The sequence below is a fragment of the Triturus cristatus genome, chromosome 7 (assembly GCF_964204655.1).
Source record: "Triturus cristatus chromosome 7, aTriCri1.1, whole genome shotgun sequence".
NCBI lineage: Eukaryota > Metazoa > Chordata > Amphibia > Caudata > Salamandridae > Triturus > Triturus cristatus.
This window is the reverse complement of record NC_140590.1, coordinates 1,180,249,481-1,180,268,334: the sequence shown is the minus strand read 5'-3', so window position 1 is coordinate 1,180,268,334 and position 18,854 is coordinate 1,180,249,481. Positions and strand designations below refer to the sequence as shown.

General features: G+C 44.4%; 1 protein-coding gene across 1 annotated transcript; it reads right to left on the bottom strand.

Annotated features, from left to right (window-relative positions):
* Nucleotides 1–296: 296 nt before the first annotated feature.
* Nucleotides 297–18,237, bottom strand: LOC146811396 (uncharacterized). Its single transcript, XM_085618509.1, has 4 exons — nt 18,186–18,237; nt 10,570–10,651; nt 6,730–6,828; nt 297–1,385 (listed from the first exon to the last, which is right to left on the bottom strand). The coding sequence occupies exons 2-4, from the start codon at nt 10,613–10,615 to the stop codon at nt 1,162–1,164; spliced, it is 369 nt and encodes a 122-aa protein (XP_085474635.1). The 5' UTR covers nt 10,616–10,651; nt 18,186–18,237; the 3' UTR covers nt 297–1,161.
* Between the last annotated feature and the right edge of the window lie 617 nt (nt 18,238–18,854).

The window sequence follows — 18,854 nt, the reverse complement described above, 5'->3', positions numbered from 1 at the left end:
ATTCGGTCAGCTGGTTCCTAGAAGCTTTGCTACAGTAGTCAACCTTATTTGACTTTCCACTCTTACCATCAGCAATGGCAAATATGTTACTTACCCATCTCACTCTCCTAAATCCAATACTGAGGCTGCAACACCATTTTTAAGCACTCTCTTCCACTTTGCCACCTGTTCCCTGATCAGATCACTCGTGCGCTCGATTACTCATTTGCTCTTTCAACTGTGCTCATGCTACAGATATTGAACTATTGCAGACAATCCCAGTAGCAAATGGCCAGGTAAATCCCCCAAAACAAGACTTTAAATTCTCATATTGTTTAATGAAACGCTGTAGTTACATTATTACAGCCAGCAATGAGGAGATGATAGTAAAATGACAATTTCCAAAAATAATTCCCCCTCCAGCAACACAGGTTTCCCAGACTTTCCACCTCCGGACCTTGTGCAGACCATGCCTTCCACTTGCTGAGGCAGAAAGTGCTAAAAAGCCCTCCAGGGCAATTGTGAGCTATGTAGGAAGCCTAAAACATAACATAACAGAATCAAAGAAAGCCCTCCTGCCCATAGGATCTGGATATGGGCAGCAATTGGTTTAAATAAGTAAAGTAATTAATAATGTAATGTGAACAGCCTAATATTAAGCACGTGGCAATCTGCACCTTCATCACAAGCATCCCCGGATGATAAGAAGCGATTTGTCATAAAAACATAAAACCCAATAAGAATGCCAAGGGAATCAGCATGATGCTGCTGGTCAAGCATTCTGAAGCCCACAAACTAGTGGTAGGGCATTTTTATGGGCTCTGCTCCAGATGGGTCCCATATCTACCCCCAATGGCCTTGGCCTTCCATTGATATGCGTCTACTTAGTTATTTTTAGTTCACTTCTAATGTAAGAGTTTGTATCTACCTTCTGTTTTAAAGGGTATATATATCCTGGAGGTTCTCATGATGTCAGCAACAACCAGATAGAGGTGATTTAAAGAGCAAGAAAAAATACTATTTGTTTCCTATTTAATTATTTCAGCGCGTGAAACTAATCTGATCGGGCCTGGAAACCCAGCTGATTATATGGTAAAATCAATTTCAAGAAATACTTTTTTAGGCAGGTTAAGGGAAGGTGGGGCTTAGGCTGGAGTGAGTGAAAAGTGGGTGTGATGCATCTCATGGCTTCTTCTCTGTATTGTATGTTTTACAGCGTTTTGTATCTGCTGGGGTTTTCTTGGTCTTGCCCTCGGTCGTGTAATCACCGACGACCACCTGGTCGTTGCACAGGCTGCCGGTGCAGCAGAAGATGCTGTACGGGTACCCATTTGCAATGGCGTCAGCCTTCCATTTTTCACACTCTTCCGATGAGGCGCAGGTCCGTGAGTTAGGGTACACCCCAGCTGTGAGGGATGGAGAGAAAGAAGGAGTTCAGACAATCTGACAACAGCGGTTGAGTACAATAGCGGCTCTCAGCAAGTTGCAGCACCAAGGTTGACAGTCTCAAGCAGGAGGGTGCATGGAAAATGTTTGGAATGAGGGGTTGTGTGAGTTTTGGGATGAGAGGGAGGGGCAAAATAGAGATATATGGTGTGTGTGCGCGTGCATTCATCTGTAACCCTATATATTACATAGGGTGACCAACTGGCATGGGTGCAATTCAGGCCGGTGAGTGTAAAAATTCAGGACAAAGGGTCAAAATTCAAGACAGAAGATCAAAATTCCGAACAAAAATTCCGGACAAAAGGTACGTTTTACAGACACATCAGAGGAGGACATGCATTAGTATATAAGTAAGTAAATAGATAACCAACATAAAATCAAACAGTCCTGAGCACACGAAGCAATGGATGGGCTGTCACACAGATTTTTAATTGCTGGACTGTAACCATCTCATAAGGAGACAGGCCTTTCTGTGTCTCCAAAGCAGTTAGGCAAAGGAGGGCCGCATGCCGGGAATACAGCCCCTGGCACTGGCAGCAGGCAAGGTGCCACACCTTGTCGGGCTCTCAGTGAACAATATTGGCAAAATACATGAGGCCTCAAGTCCCCCACAGTACTCTGATTGGGGACAGCTCCTCTGCTGCAGTCTACTGGCTCCAAGTCACGCACTAGCCTGCATATGTTATAAGGCAGAGACGGCCCATTGTCATTCTAAATGTGATCATCAGCTGCAGTCAGAATGCCAATGGGCCTGTCCTCAGCCTGTGCGAGAGAAGTGCCAGCTGACCCCGATTGGGAGAAGCTTTAACTCCTGGGGCATCTCCCAGGGGAACAGCACAGCTTTCTGAAATGCCCAGAATTATGGACCAAAGGCGTCCATAAAAGAAATGATGATGGACAACGGACATGACACCAAAATGACGGACTCTCTGTGAAATTTACGGACGGTTGGTCACCCTAATATTACACTGAATCAGGATCTCCTCGTTTCAGTCATAGTGCTTGGGACTCTGCCTCCCTGTCAGTGCCCTCGCAAGATCTAGTAAAACACATAGGGGTCCATTAGGATGCAGGGCGGATGTCCTCCGCCGGGCGGGTGGTAGCAACCACCGGAGCGGCGGCAGACATCCACCCGCCATCGAAGCCCTGAACACCGCCGGTCCGATTAGCATTGCGGTCGTGACCGCAGCAGTGTGATTTACCGACTACCAATTTTCCGCCGGTTGCAGTCCGCCTGCTTGCCTGGCGTGCGGAGCTGGACCGCTACAATTGTGGCGGATCAGGGCCAAGCACTGCCGCCACGATTATGATGCTGGAGGTAGCCAGCTTTCCGCGGCAGTGGAACCGCCATGGAAAGGCATGCGGAGAATGTCTCCGGTGGTCCATTGCGGACCCCCAATGTGTTGGGGGTGTGTGTGGGTGCACTGGGGGTACCCATGGTACCCCCCTACATGTCCCTGTACCAGGTGGCAGGCACTGTGCAGTGCCTGCAACAGAGTGCAGGGACATGCAGGACATACTTGTTTGGACATCGCAGCGGTGCTGCTGGCAGTACCGCCCGCCATAATGTTAACCACTGCTATCCGACCGCTACGGTCAGATTTCCACTGTGGAGCATAATAATTGGACCAGCGGTTGTCCCGTGGTCCTGGCGGGCAATGTTTTCCCGCTACCATGGCGGATGGAGTGATTTTCCGACCGCCATGCTAATGGACCCCATAGTTCTTTTTCTGTGTTTGTAGGACTACCTTAAAGCTCATCCTTGACCAAAGGCACTTCCTGTCATTACAACCCAATTTATCGCAGCTGTGCTGGGAGGGGGGGGACTCGGAACAGGACTGGGACGAGGAGCTCCATACTCGGAGTAATAAAGATGGCCAGTAAGTAATGGATTCATCATAACTTACATCTAATTTGTTATGTGCCATAAAGGTTTCATGAGTTGATCAGGTAACGACTCTACAGATTTCTCGTAGAGACACCCTAGCAGACTCTGCCCAAGATTTGGACCCAACCTTGTAGGTCTTCCTTGTAAACCCTCCGGCACAGCATATCAAGTAGAAACATTTGTCTGAGAGATAACCTGTTTCACTCACCTGCTCAGCCTTACAGTGGCAACCTTTTTATCTGTATTTGGTGCCCCATAAGTGACAAAGTATGTGTTGAGTGAAAAGACTGGTTTAGACTACTAATCTACCAGAGCTCTTTTTGCACCTATGGCTTCAGGGAGGTTGGACCCTGCAACTTTGGCTATCAATGGCAAAACTATTTTCTGAGAACAATGAAACTGCTTTCCTCAGTATTTTGGCTGAAGTTACTGTCAATAGAAAACCTCCTTTTGCTGTCACCCAAGCCATATATGTGGGCTCCAAGGGTTCGAGCGGCATTTCCTGCAAGCCCGTAGGCACTATGGATAAATCCCATGCAGCTGTCAGAGAATGGATTGATAGGTTTTTGACCTAAAATCCCTCAAACCTTGTACCACCAGTGGCAGAATGTTTTTCAGTATTATCAGAAGGCTGTCTATAGCCTTTAATGTTTGCCTATTGTGCCTCCAACATTGAGCGGGACAACACCAACGCAAAACACTCACACCAAAAAAAACAAAAATAAGAAAGACCCCTCTTTTTGAAACAAAAACACCAAGATATAGAACAATAAAATTCATACACTTTGTGGAACTGGCACTATGACTCTCTTCTGGATCATCGCTTGGATCCTGTCTAACATTGCTTGTTTCATTACCAGGCCCTTTGGAAAAAGGGATAGATTGGAACCAACAATCTGGAGCTCGGTCTGCAAACTCTACGGAATAATCATCTCTTACCACCCGCAGAATCCATTTGTCCGTTACCACACCAAGCCACTGTCGATAAAGGTTTCTTATAGGGGAACCCACTGCCATTCCTATGTGTAAGGATTTACCTGGTTGCTGATTGTCTGACTATGGCCGGGATTTTGAGAACAGTGCAACCCCATGACCCTGGGCCCTGTCTCGAACTCGAAAGGGATGCTTTTGCATCCCTGATCAGTTTTGAAAGAAGGACTTCTTTGCCAGAGAAGCATGAAAGAGAAACAGCATCTTTCCTTCCTCCACCAATATTTTTTCAAACCATGTCATCCGTCTGTGAATCTGATGATTTATCGCACATCAATGAGAGGTGATAGACCCGTGATCTCTGTGCTTAATCAATCTTCCACAGTTTCATCCACATCAACCTCCTACCAGCAGTTGCGGCCACTGAAGTTGTTGATGCTGCCCGTAAAGAATCAAACACAGTATCTGACAAAAATTGTGCCAGAGGTTCCATCCTTCCCAATATCTCTGTAGGTTCTTTGCCGTCATTCAAACATCCAGAGAGCAACTGGAAGTTTATCAAGATCGCTTAGGAAGCTTAAGCGGCATATGTATGAGCTCCTAATGCAAAGTGTAATACCAAATTTCTCCTATTAAAGACACTCTCTATTTTGCATTCCACAGAATCTGGAAGAGAAGACTCCTCAGGGGCTAAGAAAGTAGTGGAAGCCATACTTATAAAGACTGCATTAAACTTTGGGACTTGAGGAAAATTGACTTCACATTGCTCCAAAGAATATCTTTTTGGTAGCAAGCTTGGAAGCAAAGGCTTCTCTAAGTTCTTCCATTCATTCAATAAAATGGAGTTTACCACATTGCAAAACAGGAGAGTGTCCCCCTGAGGAACAGTATACTGAGCAAAGATACCTTCCTCAACCTGCTGAGATTTCTCTTGAGATTTTAGGATGTCTAATATATGGGCTGCCAACTCCACCAGCTGAAGCCCTTGAATATATTTCCCTTACGGACCCTCTTCAGAGTCCTCCTAAAGTACAGTTTTAGTCTCCGATCCTGTGCCTCAGCCAATGTTGAGTTCACTGTCTCCTTTATGAGGGACTACAACTCCCCTCTGGAAATAAAAATAAACTTCTGATCCTCTGTTTCACTGGCAGGATCCTGATGATTTATTTATTTAACAGTTTTTTATAGTGCTGGCAAGTACCGAAGGTATTAGAGCACTTTATAATATTGCCACAGCAATAACAGACAACAATTAGTTCAAAAAACAACTGTGTAGAGAGTCAAACCAGGGCTTGACCTCAAGAGAAAAACAGGGAAAAAAGTACAAGAAATTCCAGGGTATAGATACCCTATCGCGCTGGGTGATTGTTCGCCAGCTGGTTAAGATGCAGATTGAGGAGGAGATCCTTTAGCTGTCTCTTAAAGCTAGCTAGTCCTGATATATACTGGGAGACTGCTCCAGATTTCAGGGGCATTGCCCGAGAAGGAGCGTGCCAGGGTTCTTTGTTAGGGATTTTTTGACTTTTAGTACATTGAAATATTAACATAAATGATGTCAGTCCACTAATATAAATGTCGAAGTTTCATCCCTATTAAAAAATTTGGTGTAGGGTCATCATCAGGAGCAAAAATGGGAGCAACCAAAAACTGGATTATTCTGAACTGTGTTAAAAAGGGCCCCCACTTGCCGGGCACCAATTGACCTGAAAGAGGAATCTGCCAAAATGGTGATTTCTTTTGCCATTCAGAGATTGGAAACCAGCACCCACAATACCTTGGAGACAGATGCTGGCTTTCAGAAAGGCTGTCTGACAGAGGCTTCAAGTTATTGTTGGCGGTTTCCTCTTTCAAACCAATTGGTGCCTTGACAAGTGTGGCCCCTCCTAAAACAGAGTTTAAGCTAACCTGGCTTTTGGTTGCTACCATTTTTGGTCCTGATGAAGACCCTACCCAAAATTGTTTTAATAGGGTCAAAACATTGGCATTCATACTTGTGGACTGATATCATTTATGTTAATATTTGACGTGTTCATTCATTTTGAGTCATGAAAAAAATATATCTTTATATCAGCCTCAGGTACTGTCCATTTGCTTCTACATAGCACCAGCACACCTACTGTAACATTCATCAGCATTCACTTCGCTGGATTGAAGCACTTATATTGAAATACAATATTTTACAGAGTTATGAAAAAAATGAGCAGTGAATAAATCTGTTTGTTTTTTCTAAGAGATGTTACTGTTTGTATATAATTTACCATGGACGGTAAGGCTTACACTTCCTCTGAGGGGACCACTGTCTTCTTTATTTTATTGCCAGGGTCCCCAGCATATCTTCATGCCATTCCACATCACCCTCATATCTCCTTCCCTTACCACGGCCTCCTACACATCCCCATGCCCTCTCACTGCCCGCTGCATAACCTCATTGCTTCCAATTGCCCCGGCTACCTTCCCACTGCCCACTGTGTGACCCCGTTCCTTACGTGTTGGGTTGTAGGTGGTCGAACAGACTTTCTTGATTTCAGGGCACGTTGTGATACACACATTCTCTTCGTTCCCCTTGTAACAGTCAAGGGCGGAGGCTACAAAAATGAGAGAAGAGCATGAGCAAAGATAAAAAGCATAGCTAGGTCTTATTTATCAAGAGAAGAAAGTAACACACTGTATCTCTTGAGTTTAGTGAATTCCACCGGGCAGCTACATTCGATTAAATATGAAGGCTGTGAGGGTACATACCTTCCTCAAACAAACACATTCATGCTAAATCATGTTTATTATATGAAAGAATAGTTGCTAAACAAGAGTAATCATTTTAAATTTCATACAATTTTTGGTCTTTCTCATCATATTGCCCCTTTGATTTAGCATTTAAGGTAATCTACTAGCAGGCAGAAACACCTTTTCAGGGGCCTTGTTCCTTTTTCAGAAATGGTACTCATGGATTTTACCTGTACATCCGCCAACTTTCTCTTATCACCTATAGCATGGCTCTATTCCTCAAATACAAAGGGACATGATTCAAATGTAGGTTCCTATGGATCTATTCCCATTTCGTAAAGATTATCCAATGGGTTCAAATTTATTGTGTGACTGATTCGCTATCCAAGAGAATCGCAGTTGATTAATTTCATCTTTTTACCAAATCACCTTTAAGGACCACTTGTACAGTATTAGATGATTTTATCAATTTGAATTTTCCTAATGCTGCAAAGAACTAAAGAATATTTACTGTGCTAAATTTGCTACAAATGCCCCTAGATGTAAATAAGAAGGTCAAGTGCATAGCTATTTGTAGGATATATATCTGTTGGGTTGTTTAAAGTTAGGGGTACCTATTTACAAACTTCATTTTGTAGCATGTTCAGTAGCACTCCGATAGAACTACACATGTACTACAAAAGCCTATTCACTAACCTATGAGCGGAGGTCTCTGCCTACACCTCTCCTATCATTTAAATGTGGCGATTCCCACCCAGACTGAGAAGATTACACACACCTAGGACTGTATTTTAGTAGGAAATGTAGGGGGAGAGGCTGCAAAATTAGGAATACTTATGTAAAAAATGCAAAGGTTAAGGACAAGGGAGGAGGGTCTTAGGGAGGACTAAAGAGGGATTTAGGGAGGAACATGCACCCATCCACAAAGAGTGAGCCCACTGCTGCACGTCTATAGTTACTAAAGCCAAAAATGATCAAAAATGTGCTCCAATGCAGACCTAGAGTAAGTCCAGCATCACACATAGCCAGCCATTGGTACTTTAACACCCTCCCATAGACAATAATAAAGGTAGGGACATCAAATAGAACCTCATAGGAAATAATGTTGGATGGAGCACCTTTTGTGGCCATTTAACAAGGCAACTTCATTTTGTTGCTACACGTTCCTCACCTAATACTTAAATCTCTTCAATTAATCTCTTTGGCATTGTAATTGTTCAACCTGATCGTGTTGTGGGAAGTTGAGACCTGCCATCATCAAGATCCAAGAATTGCTGGGATAGTGGAAATGCAACAGCAGTCACTGGTGCTTCAAAATATGTTTAATCGGACGGTATGTGATTTCTTCGTCAGTTCGTAGCATCTTCTTTATGACTTCCTTTATGCCATCACCAGCAATATTTTTGAGATATTTGATCATCTGTTTGTTATCAGTCTCTGCGAGTGCATCAATGAAATCTTGAAATGTCTCTATCCACACAGTCCGTCACCAATATTTTGCTTTTTAGCAGTATCGAATGATGAAGGTGGTTTCAAGAAGGCAACAGAATGATAACCATGTGTGGAACTTACTGACATTGAAGGTAATGTTTTCCATCACGGTGTGGTGATCTTGTTTATGCAAACCATTTCTGAGGCCTTGCGATGTACTAGCCTCTGGGTCATCTTTGACACTGACAAGAAACTTAGTTCATGATAGGAACCCTCTCTTGAACTAATTCTGTAAGCAGACGACCATTTCTTGCATCTAGGCCGCTTTTTTTTGGTGTCTCTGTGCACTTATTTACACCTGGTTGATCTCTGTTTGGCAGCGCTTATAGTTGCAGCGTTATCACTCCATACTGTGTATGGCTCGATGTTGCAGAGCATATTACAGTTATGTATGGCCTAACCAACAGGTTCTCAACCACCAGCGTGTAGATTTTCTGTAAATGCTTTCGTTTTCAACTGCTTGACAGCGGCTGGAATTGTGCTTTGACTCCACATGCATCAAGCGTCAACTCTGTAACTAAACAACAGCACTAGTGACTTGCACAAGCAGTTTGCCTGGACCACAGCAAACACTCTGAGAAAGCATGTAATTCTGAGGGTAACATGTTCCCCTATCTACACCACACACGAAGAATTGTATCACACGTCTTTATTCCTCTGCGTGTAACTGCAAACTCTACATTGTAAATCAACCTTCACTGCAATAAGCACTAGCTATTACGTCAGAGCTCTACGGAATTAATCAGGAGTCAAAAGGGTTCCGTCATTGCTAACTTGCAAGACACCACACATGGGTCCTCCTCAGCACTCCACACTGACTGGGTCTATGACAAAGCGGTAGTGGTGGGCCAGGGGGTGGGGGGGCTTAAGTTTCGTTACACCACTGACTGACCCGATTATGTCTTCAGAAACCAGACCTGCAGCTGCCTGCCTGAGACCTCTAGAGTGGGCCTTGATCCCCCTCCTCACCCTAGAAGAATGAATGCTAAGACAAGCCCCAGACAGAGAGCTCCCAAAAAAATATCTAAGCAAGCGAGCAACATTATAGATAACTGCAAGGCAGGCGGCCCCCCCGTCCGCCTTCCCCGAGGACCAAACTTGTAGCTACACCCTACATGCACATGGATAAATGCTACAGTTGTACTGATACCTGCTCATCAGTGAATGCTCAGATGTATACTTTGTTGTTCAACACTATCTGCTTGTTTTACTATGGGAAAAAATCATTAAAAATGCCTTATAAAACAACAAATAGCTTCTTCGGACATGGAAAAAGAACCTTGATGAGACCCATCTGTGACTTGCCCATCAGATGAGGAGCAACTTAACGATGAGGCATGCTCCCCCCCCCCCCTCACCCCCCCAGGTTGTGGAGGACTTTGAGGAATAGTGTCCTGTTTAGAAATAAATTCTATAAGAACAGTATAGATTACATTTAATATCGCCGTGCTCAAGATGCAAGATGTTTCCTTTTTTTTTAAGACAAGTTTATTCACTGATCCGCTAACGCGACATTACTGGTTGGTGCCACATGCTGTGTTTTCTCTTTCCTCGGAAGGCATTTTTTCTATTTATGAATTGCTCCGTAAATAAAAAAAAACTGGAGGCTATGCACAAACTTTTTAATATAGGTACCATGAAAGATTTTTGACATGCATGCATCACCACGCAGCCCGAACTCTTCCTTAACCATAGCAGCTGGTTGAAATTGGGATACTATGTTTACAGTGCCTAATTCGTGCTGGTAGTTATAGGTATTGGGCACCATTACTCATGTTTGGGGACCAGGACTTATTTTTTATATAAGAGAGCTAGAGAGAGAGAAAAACAGAAAAGGGAGAAAAAGGACAAATATAGTAAAACAGCAACCACAGCAAATGTAATAAGCAGGGATGAAAAAGACCATGCAGAGTGAGTTTAAATGACAGGAATTGTAGGGTAATGAAAGAAAGAGTCATGAGGTGGAATAAAAACAAGATACCTCTGGCAGCTGGCATGTCTGGCATGCCACAATGCCAGTGGCAGGCTCCTATGAAAAGCTTTGGACCCCTGAAATCCTTTGAACATTTCTTTATTTTTTTTACAAATTGAGAACTAATTATTCAACAACTTACCACAATAGGCTGAGGCCAGGATAACGAAGACAAAAAGCAACTGCATTGTAGTGTCCTGTCAGAGTTCTCTCGAGTCGGAATTCTGCAGAACAAAAGGAATATGTTAGAGATCCCACAAAGGTGAAGAGAAGGCAGGCGGCGGGTAAAGGAAAGAATAATGTCATGTTAGAGCACAGAAAGGAGAAGAAAGAGCGGGGGAGTCCATAAAAATAGGGAGTAAGATTAAGACCACTGAACCCTTGAATAAGAGAACAGAGTTGAGCTAGTCTTGTACATCGGTGAGACAATTGTGCATTTACTACATTTCAGTAGCTAGAAAGACTCAATTTGTTTGACAACATGAAGGTTACCATATAATGACCTCCCATAGGTCCTAGAGTTTGGACTGCTTCCACCTTTAGAGACCGCAAGGCATAATATCTGGGCCAGTGGGCCACAGTGGCCTTTGGGGAGAAGATAGGAGGTGGGTGTAGAGACCGTGGCCGGCTTTATTTGCAAACAGCAAATGTTAAGAATTGATCAAATAAGACTACAAATTAAAGCGTATATTGATTCTGAATCATGTGACAATATATTCCATGACATAAGCATTAATTACGATGAATACAGCTCACAAAATTGACATGAAGCAGGAACCAGCAGTGAAATCCAGCCAATGGTAAGCTTCCAACTGCAGCATTTGGTGTCATTACTCAGGGTGAGATTAGTTTTTTTTGTTGTTTTTTTTTGTGCGATCCTGGCCCGGGGGATTTGAGCCATTAGGATGCCACCGCCACCGTGGCGGTGGCATCCCCCATCCACAACAAGGTGGCGGATGGTGCTCACAGCCCCACCCGCCACAATGCTGTGGATGCATGTTGTGCACTGGTATGCACAAGGTAACAGGCACTGCGCGGTGCCTGCCACCTTGTCCATGCCAATGTAGGGTGGTACCATAGGTACCTCCCATGTGCACCACCCAACACTCCGGGGGCCCGCAACGGGCCCCCAATAGCAGAAACCGCATGCCTATCTATGGCGGTAACGCCGCCATGGACAGGCAAGGCTCCGCCGGCATCAAAATATGGATGGCGGTGTCTAGCAGACACCGCCACCATATTGTGGCAGTTTTCCGCCCGGTTGACGAGTCGACCGACGGAAAAGCGGCAGACGGTCTTCCCGTCTGTCGCGGACCCCCCAGCCATCCTAAAGTGACGGGGGGTCATTCATGGCAGGATGGCGGGCGGATCGCCCCCGCCGGGCGGCTGTGGCTACCGCCGGCCCGGCGGGGGCGATCTGCCCACCATTGTAATGGGCCCCATAGTGAGCGAGCTGGTATAGACATTTTTAAAGCTACTGCCTACATACTTGTTGTATGATACGTCCATGGGATGACTTGTCCTGAGCCGTCATATAGTCAGAACACGTCATAGTTGGGAAAGGCAAATGAGCTTAACACAGACCCTAGTGACACAGTAAAAAACCATTTCATGCTAACTCTGGCATCTGTCACAGAGTTGTTCGACTAGTTATTTCCATGTCTCTTATTCCACTTGCCCCATATTTTGATTATTTTTCTCGAGGTCTCATGTTTCACCATCAGAATTTGTCCCAGAGGAAGAGAGTGAGATGGAAAAGACAAAAGCACGAGACTGAGGAATAGAGGAAAACAGTGACAAAGGAAGAAAGCAGGGACCCAAAAATGACCTGCATGAGCGAGCTAAAGAGACAAGAAGTGTAGGGTGGTGGAAGAAAGAGAACAGTAGGTGGAATCCATACTCGGCATGCAGCAACCCTGGCAATTCGGCAGTAACGGCGGTTGGCTTCTAACAAAAAATTAGGATCCCGCTCCTTACCTTATTATTTTTACAAGTGAAGCATTGTGCACAGCTGTTACAGAGTTGATGTGAGGATCTCTAGCCTTGACAGTATTGGAGGTGAAAGGGTCTCCTCCTGTTACACTGCTGGGGTTCAGTGTCCCTCCATGCAACACTGTTGGGGTTGTTTACCTGTTGTCTACCTTTTAACCTGTTGAAAGCATGGGGTCTCCTCGTTTTTTTTTTGCCTTTTTTAGATCCTCTTTAGACTCTGGCTTTTTCCAGATATTTTTACATCATGTCAAATGCTCCCATTATTAAAAACAGCATACTAATAGGATGGCTGTGACACAGGGACGGTCACTCTCCAGTTGGTGGGTAATGCCATTAGGGAGTGTGAGAAGTTACAAAGGTTCCCGACTTGCAACTTCGCAATTAAAATTTATAGACTTTGAATTTTGATTTTTTTTTTTATTTGCAAAGGCATGCAGTATAATAACAGGGGCCCCACTAGCTGCCCATTGAGGCAGTGAGACCTCATTCCCTTGACTGCGATTGACCGTCAGTGAACCAACACAGCTTGATAACCATTCTCCTAGCACGCCGTATCTGCATAGCACCCAAAATGTTGCAGCCTCACAGGCAGCGTAATACCCTGCTGCAGAACTCCCTGGAAGTAGAAAATGTAAATGTACCCTGGGTCAGGTGCCTAAAGCCATAAACCGTTGCCCAAGTTCATCATTCTGTAGAGTGCAATCCTTCAAAAACAGAGGGTCTCATTTACAAGCCCCTTGTGCCGCCGCTGCTTTACCTTTTTTTGACGCAGCGGCGGCGCAATCAGTGCGCCACACTGCACCATATCTAAAAACTGACACAGTGGGTACAATGCGTCAGTTTGTAGATCCCTGCGTCACATTATAATGTATGCAGGGTAGGCGCTCCCAGGCAAAAAGGCATGTAGAACTGGTGCAGTGAAATTTACAACTTTTCACTGCGTCACTTTACGACTTCATTGCGTCAAAATCCTTATGCCTACTTGGAATGAAACAGGGCTTTTACAGTGGGACTTGCCTATGTTTTCTGATGCATTTCGGGAATTGCGTCAGCTTTACGACCAACTCCAGCAAAGCGTCACTTTTGCGCCAACAGATGTGTCAGACCTTTTGACGCATTTGCTAATCCTTGCTCCCTGGTGCCCTGTATTGAAAATACAGTGCATCCATGGTGTTGCAAGAACATGTGGCACAGGCGCAAGGAAACTGACATTTAGATGCGTCAGTTTCTTGTAAATGAGGCCATGAAATTTGCATTTTTTTCTTTGAATTTCTTGGTGTGTCCGTTTATACTTTGGCGTTGTGCTCTGTTCCCTCTTGATAGTTCTTCAACGTTGGTTTACTCTCCTCTATGTGTGGGCTTTAATCTCGATGCAGATTTCTGCATGGAATCTGAGATATGAAGTTTGCGACTTTTGCCATTTTAAGTGTAATCTCTCTGTCAAAGGAGGTCTTTTATGTTTTTTGTCTGATGTTTGTTTCGTTGTCCAAGCTCTTATATGAACCAGGTTGAATGGTGAAATGCAACTTTGAGGGTTGTCCTGCTCTTCTGTTTACTTCTTTGAATTTTAATTTCATTTGGCCCCGATGAACAAAATGTTTTTGTGGTTGCAAAACCTTGCGAATCACATGCTTTGCAATTGCAAAGGCTCAAGTCACAATTCACTAAATGTACTTTGCAAGTCAGAAAAGCATTTGCAGCTCACAAGGTCCCTCTGAACACTCATTCCAAATCACTTAGAGGGGTGTCCTGCCTCTTCATAGCAAGTTGCAGTCACATGTATCAAAGCTTTGTGAGCACTGCTTTGGTTAAAAACCGCTGACAGTTTACAGACACCCGATGTGGGGTTGTAACCGACTTGCAAAATGGAAGCTGGTCACGTGTAACCTTGTGAATGATAGTGGGGGGCGTCAGTGTGCAGGCACTGATCCGGCCGATTGTGGCACGCCCCCCCTGATAATCAGTGGCGTAACGAAAGTTGAAGGGCCCCCCCTGCAAGGTACACAGAGGGGCCCCTCTCCGGATTTAATCCGGAGCTCTCCGGTGTGAGTACAGTGCTGAGGGGGCCCCCCGCAGCTCGGGGGCCCCCCGCACTGCGGGGATGCGGGGGCCTGTGTTACTCCCCTGCTGATAATATTCCATGCATGTTGTTTTTTCTTTTCTTCTAAAAGCACCTTCTGTCTCTTTAAGGAGCAGGCGATGCTTTTAAAAATAATGTTGACTTGCAGGCAATGCCAAAGCAGGCATGGTACGGCCCCTTGCAGGGGGTTTCGACTCAAAATGTCCTTCCTCATATATGTGGAGCCAGGAGGATTTGGGGCCTCCTGGAAATGTGCATTTTACGATGGGACCGACTGGTACATCAGGCGTATATAAAGTGCAATTAGAAAACAGTCAGTGTGTGAAAAGACAGGCTGGTATGTGGACTGCCCTCTGATAATGGACTCTTATTTTCGAGGCACTCACCCTTGTAAATATTCAATGGGTGCATTACATTAATACAGTATTTTCTCTATAGTCTTTAATGTAAAGTTTTCGTTTCTTTGAGTTGATTCATTTTTTTCTATTTTTGGGGAATAATTTAAGAAAGCTTGATTGTATTTTCTTTCAAGATCAAATCAATATTATTTTGATCCGTTGTCGCGGGGCCCCTAAAAGGAGTGGGGTCCATAGGCCGGTGCCTACTTTGCCTATTTGGTACTCCGGAATAGCTGCCCACCACTGAGGTGAGGAATTGCGAATTATGCATTTACTACCACAGTACGTGATAGCATTCCGCATGGTAATGTTTTAATGGTAGTGGATTAAATATTGCGAAATCTGAGACGGCACTACAGTCTCGCAGGGCCAGCGGAGCTCCCTTTTGATGCAGAATATTTCCTCAGCCAGGGTGGGGTAATCCTATAGTTTTATGAAGTGTTCCCCTGGGGCTCAATAAGTCACCAGGGTCGAGCCCCAGAGTTGCGGTAAGCCCTGGGGTTTAAGTGGGCCGGGTCCTGCCGGTTCTCAGCACCGGCAATTCTATAAAGCAGTTGCCGAGAGGGGTCTCTCTTTGGCTCTCCGTTTTCACCCTCAGCGAGTAAAAAAAAAAATCTTTATTCTGCAGCAGTACCACCTTTCACTGCTTTTTACTTAACTTCAAAGAGACTGGTTCTAGTTATTTCACAGCCTCGTCATTTCAGAACTAAGGTATTTACAGTATTCTATACCGAAAAGGCGTCCCGGTTCTGCTCTACGCAGACGACGCCGTCCTTATTTCCAGGACGGCAAACGGCCTTCAGCTACTTTTAAACTCATTTTATGATTTCATGAGTTCTCGAGGCTTGAGTATTAATAACTCAAAGTCATACGTCATGAAAATAGGCCAAGGGTCGCGAAAGCCTAATTTGTTCTCCATAAATGGGGAAAAAATTCCAAACTCTAAAACCTTCTCATACCTTGGGGTTCTACTTGATAACCAATTAACCTGGGGCCCAGCTGTTGTAAAAAAGAAGGGCGAGGTAACACGCACCAATGCAGCCATACTCGGGTTTGCTAGAAAAATGGGTAATAGCCCGGTGGCTGCTTTACTTAAACTTTATCAAGCTAAGAGCGTCGCAATTGCCTGTTATGGCAGCGAGCTCTGGGGCTACAGTCAAACGCAAGCCCTGGAGATTGCAGAAAATAATAACTTCTCGGTGCATGAGGAGCTAGGTGTACCTTTGGAGCTAGGTGTACCTTTTCTCAGTGATAGATTAGCAGCAAGCCCCCTGTTATGCTGGCTGACCTCCTGGCTAAACAAAGATATACCTCTCACACATGATATATTAAAAGAAGCCTTAACTTGGGACGGCAGGTTCAAGGTCCCATGGTTGAGGTATATAAATGACCGCCTCACGGAACTGGGACGGCCTGACCTGTTCTCAGCCCCAGAGATTATAACTAGAGCTGATGTTACCTTTGTGAAAAAATCATTTTTGTCCATTAGGTATTTTGCTCGGGAGGAGGGCGAATTGTTGAAAGCTAGCGTCAGGAAACATGCCTTACTCCAAACAAGCCTATGTATGGAACCGTATCTATCATGGCCTATGTCTGGCTTTGAACGCTATTTACTGACAAGGTTCCGTTTTGATTTATTTCACCTCCTGTTGGCAACTCCGAAAGGGGCACACCGAGGTCAAGTGCTTCCTGCTTGCGGCTGCGACGGGAAGTCTCCGCAAGACATGGTGCACTTTCTATTTATTTGTCCTTATTACACAGTACCGCGGAAGATATATTTAAAGCCTTGCTTAAAAAAGTTACATTTCACACAGATTAAACCAGCTCTTTATTACCTTCAACTCTTAAATAGCGACTGCACTTTATATATATGCAGCTTCTTGAAATTAGCCATTATTTTCAGGAAAAGTATGGAGGGATAATTTTGCAGCTTTTAACATTGTACTTCTCCTTTATTTTTTAACTTTGTAAACTTATTTATATTTTTAACTTGTTCAACTTGTCTGCTGTTCTGGTTTTATAATAACTCTGTATCTTATCTTGTCTCATAACTTTGCTGTCCAAAAACGGAACTGGATGATGTGTCTTCTGTATTGTTTATCTGTGAAATCTTGCTTATGATTGTATACTTGTGACATGAACTTTTTTATTGTTTATCTGTGAAATCTTGCTTATGATTGTATATCTGTGATATGAACTTTTATGATTGTAAAGATTACAATCGAATAAAGATATTTGACTTGACAGTATTCTATACAACGAATATATAGTTGTTGCTTTATTTTACACAACTGACAACCATTGACAAAGTCAATAGCCCCTACTTGTTGTAGGTGTAATGTTATTTGCCGTATTATATATCTGTATGCAATGACAAAAGCAGCAAAATACCAGTCGGGCCACACTCTATGATAAGCACAGATTTCTAGCTTGTGTATCTTTAAGCCACGCCCTTAATTACATCGGCCATGTCCCTTTGAGAGACCCCCAGTTTTTTCATTCCACTTAAAGCCCTGCGTAAGCCACGAGGAAGGGGACACCAGTGGCCATCACTGGCTCTGAGCTGGTGGTGCCCACTGCCACACCATCGCCATCTTGCCTCGGAGTCTGGCTGTGTTGGAATCCGGGGGTGAGTCATTTCTGTAAATTCAGTGGGATCAAATAAAGTGCACTAGAACTACAACTCCCAGAATGTCTTAGTTGTGAACTAAACCTCATGGCTGGAGCATCACGCCCTTAGTAAAGATGGAGTCATCTGCGAAACTCAGGCCTAGAAACATCCAACCACAATAAACCCAGCGAGTCACTCATTCGAGCACTGCATCGCTAGTAAGGCTTTCCATAATCGTTAATGTGGAAAAAAGATGCCTTATTAAATAGATTAATAAAGGCTGTACACTTTGATTTGATTTTTTCTATGAAAACGTATATTGCTGTGTGTGCTAATCACCTTAGCGACTGCTCAAAAGCTGCCAACTAACAGAATACATTGAGGGGAAAAATTAAAAGGGGCATGAAACGGGAGGGAGAAATGTGTTAGCATCCACTGAGATTAAAAGATCAAAGGTTCGATTGTGACTAAACCAGCACAAACTTTCTTTTCGTACGAGGGCGACACATTGAGCACAATTAATGCGGGCAATAGAAACCACCTGTTATCTACAGTGCCTACTAACGGCAGTGTGACGCACTTAATGCAACAGCTATTGATACAAACAGTCAACGGACAACAAGAGCTAAGGAGGCAGGCGCCGCACACATTCTTCCGGTGACTGTACCCGTTCTTACCCGCTTGTTCTCTTTGCTTCTCCACCGGCTGGGCTCTGGGTCTCGGGTCTGTGATGGGCTACGGAGATGCGCAGATTTTATACGGTGAAGCAGGATACGAAAGCCGGAGGTTCGGTCCTGCCCCTCTTCCCCCCACCTACCAAGGCTGCATGTGCTCTTATTCTAATAGAAAGGCCTCATGCTTTCTCTTCAAACAGCCCTGTTTGTCTCCCTCGCCTGCAGCTACGGGTGCCCCGCGGGTTGCCCCAGGCTGCAGCAGCGCCGGGATTCTTCTGCCGTGCTTACACAAGGCACGAGGAGAGGGTCTTTTAGAGTTTGGCGAGGACGAGGCACCTCTCTAAGGCTGACAGAAATGGAATGCGAACCAGGAGACCTCACGTCATCACATAAATCCAAGAATTGTCGAGAAGACCCACATTGTAAGAAGGCAATGTGTTGATTTACATATATATAGGGTGATGAAGATGTAATGTGAATAGACTCAGTACATGTTATGGCTTACTGTATATTTTAATTGTATTGTAATTGCATTTATATAGCGCTTACTACCTCGATGAGGTGTCGAAGCGCTTTTTGGGCAAATAGCACGCTACTCCAGAACCCAGAAAATATTAGTGGTGAATTAGTATAGTGAAATATGAAAGTAATTTGAGTGGTGGATATGTTAGT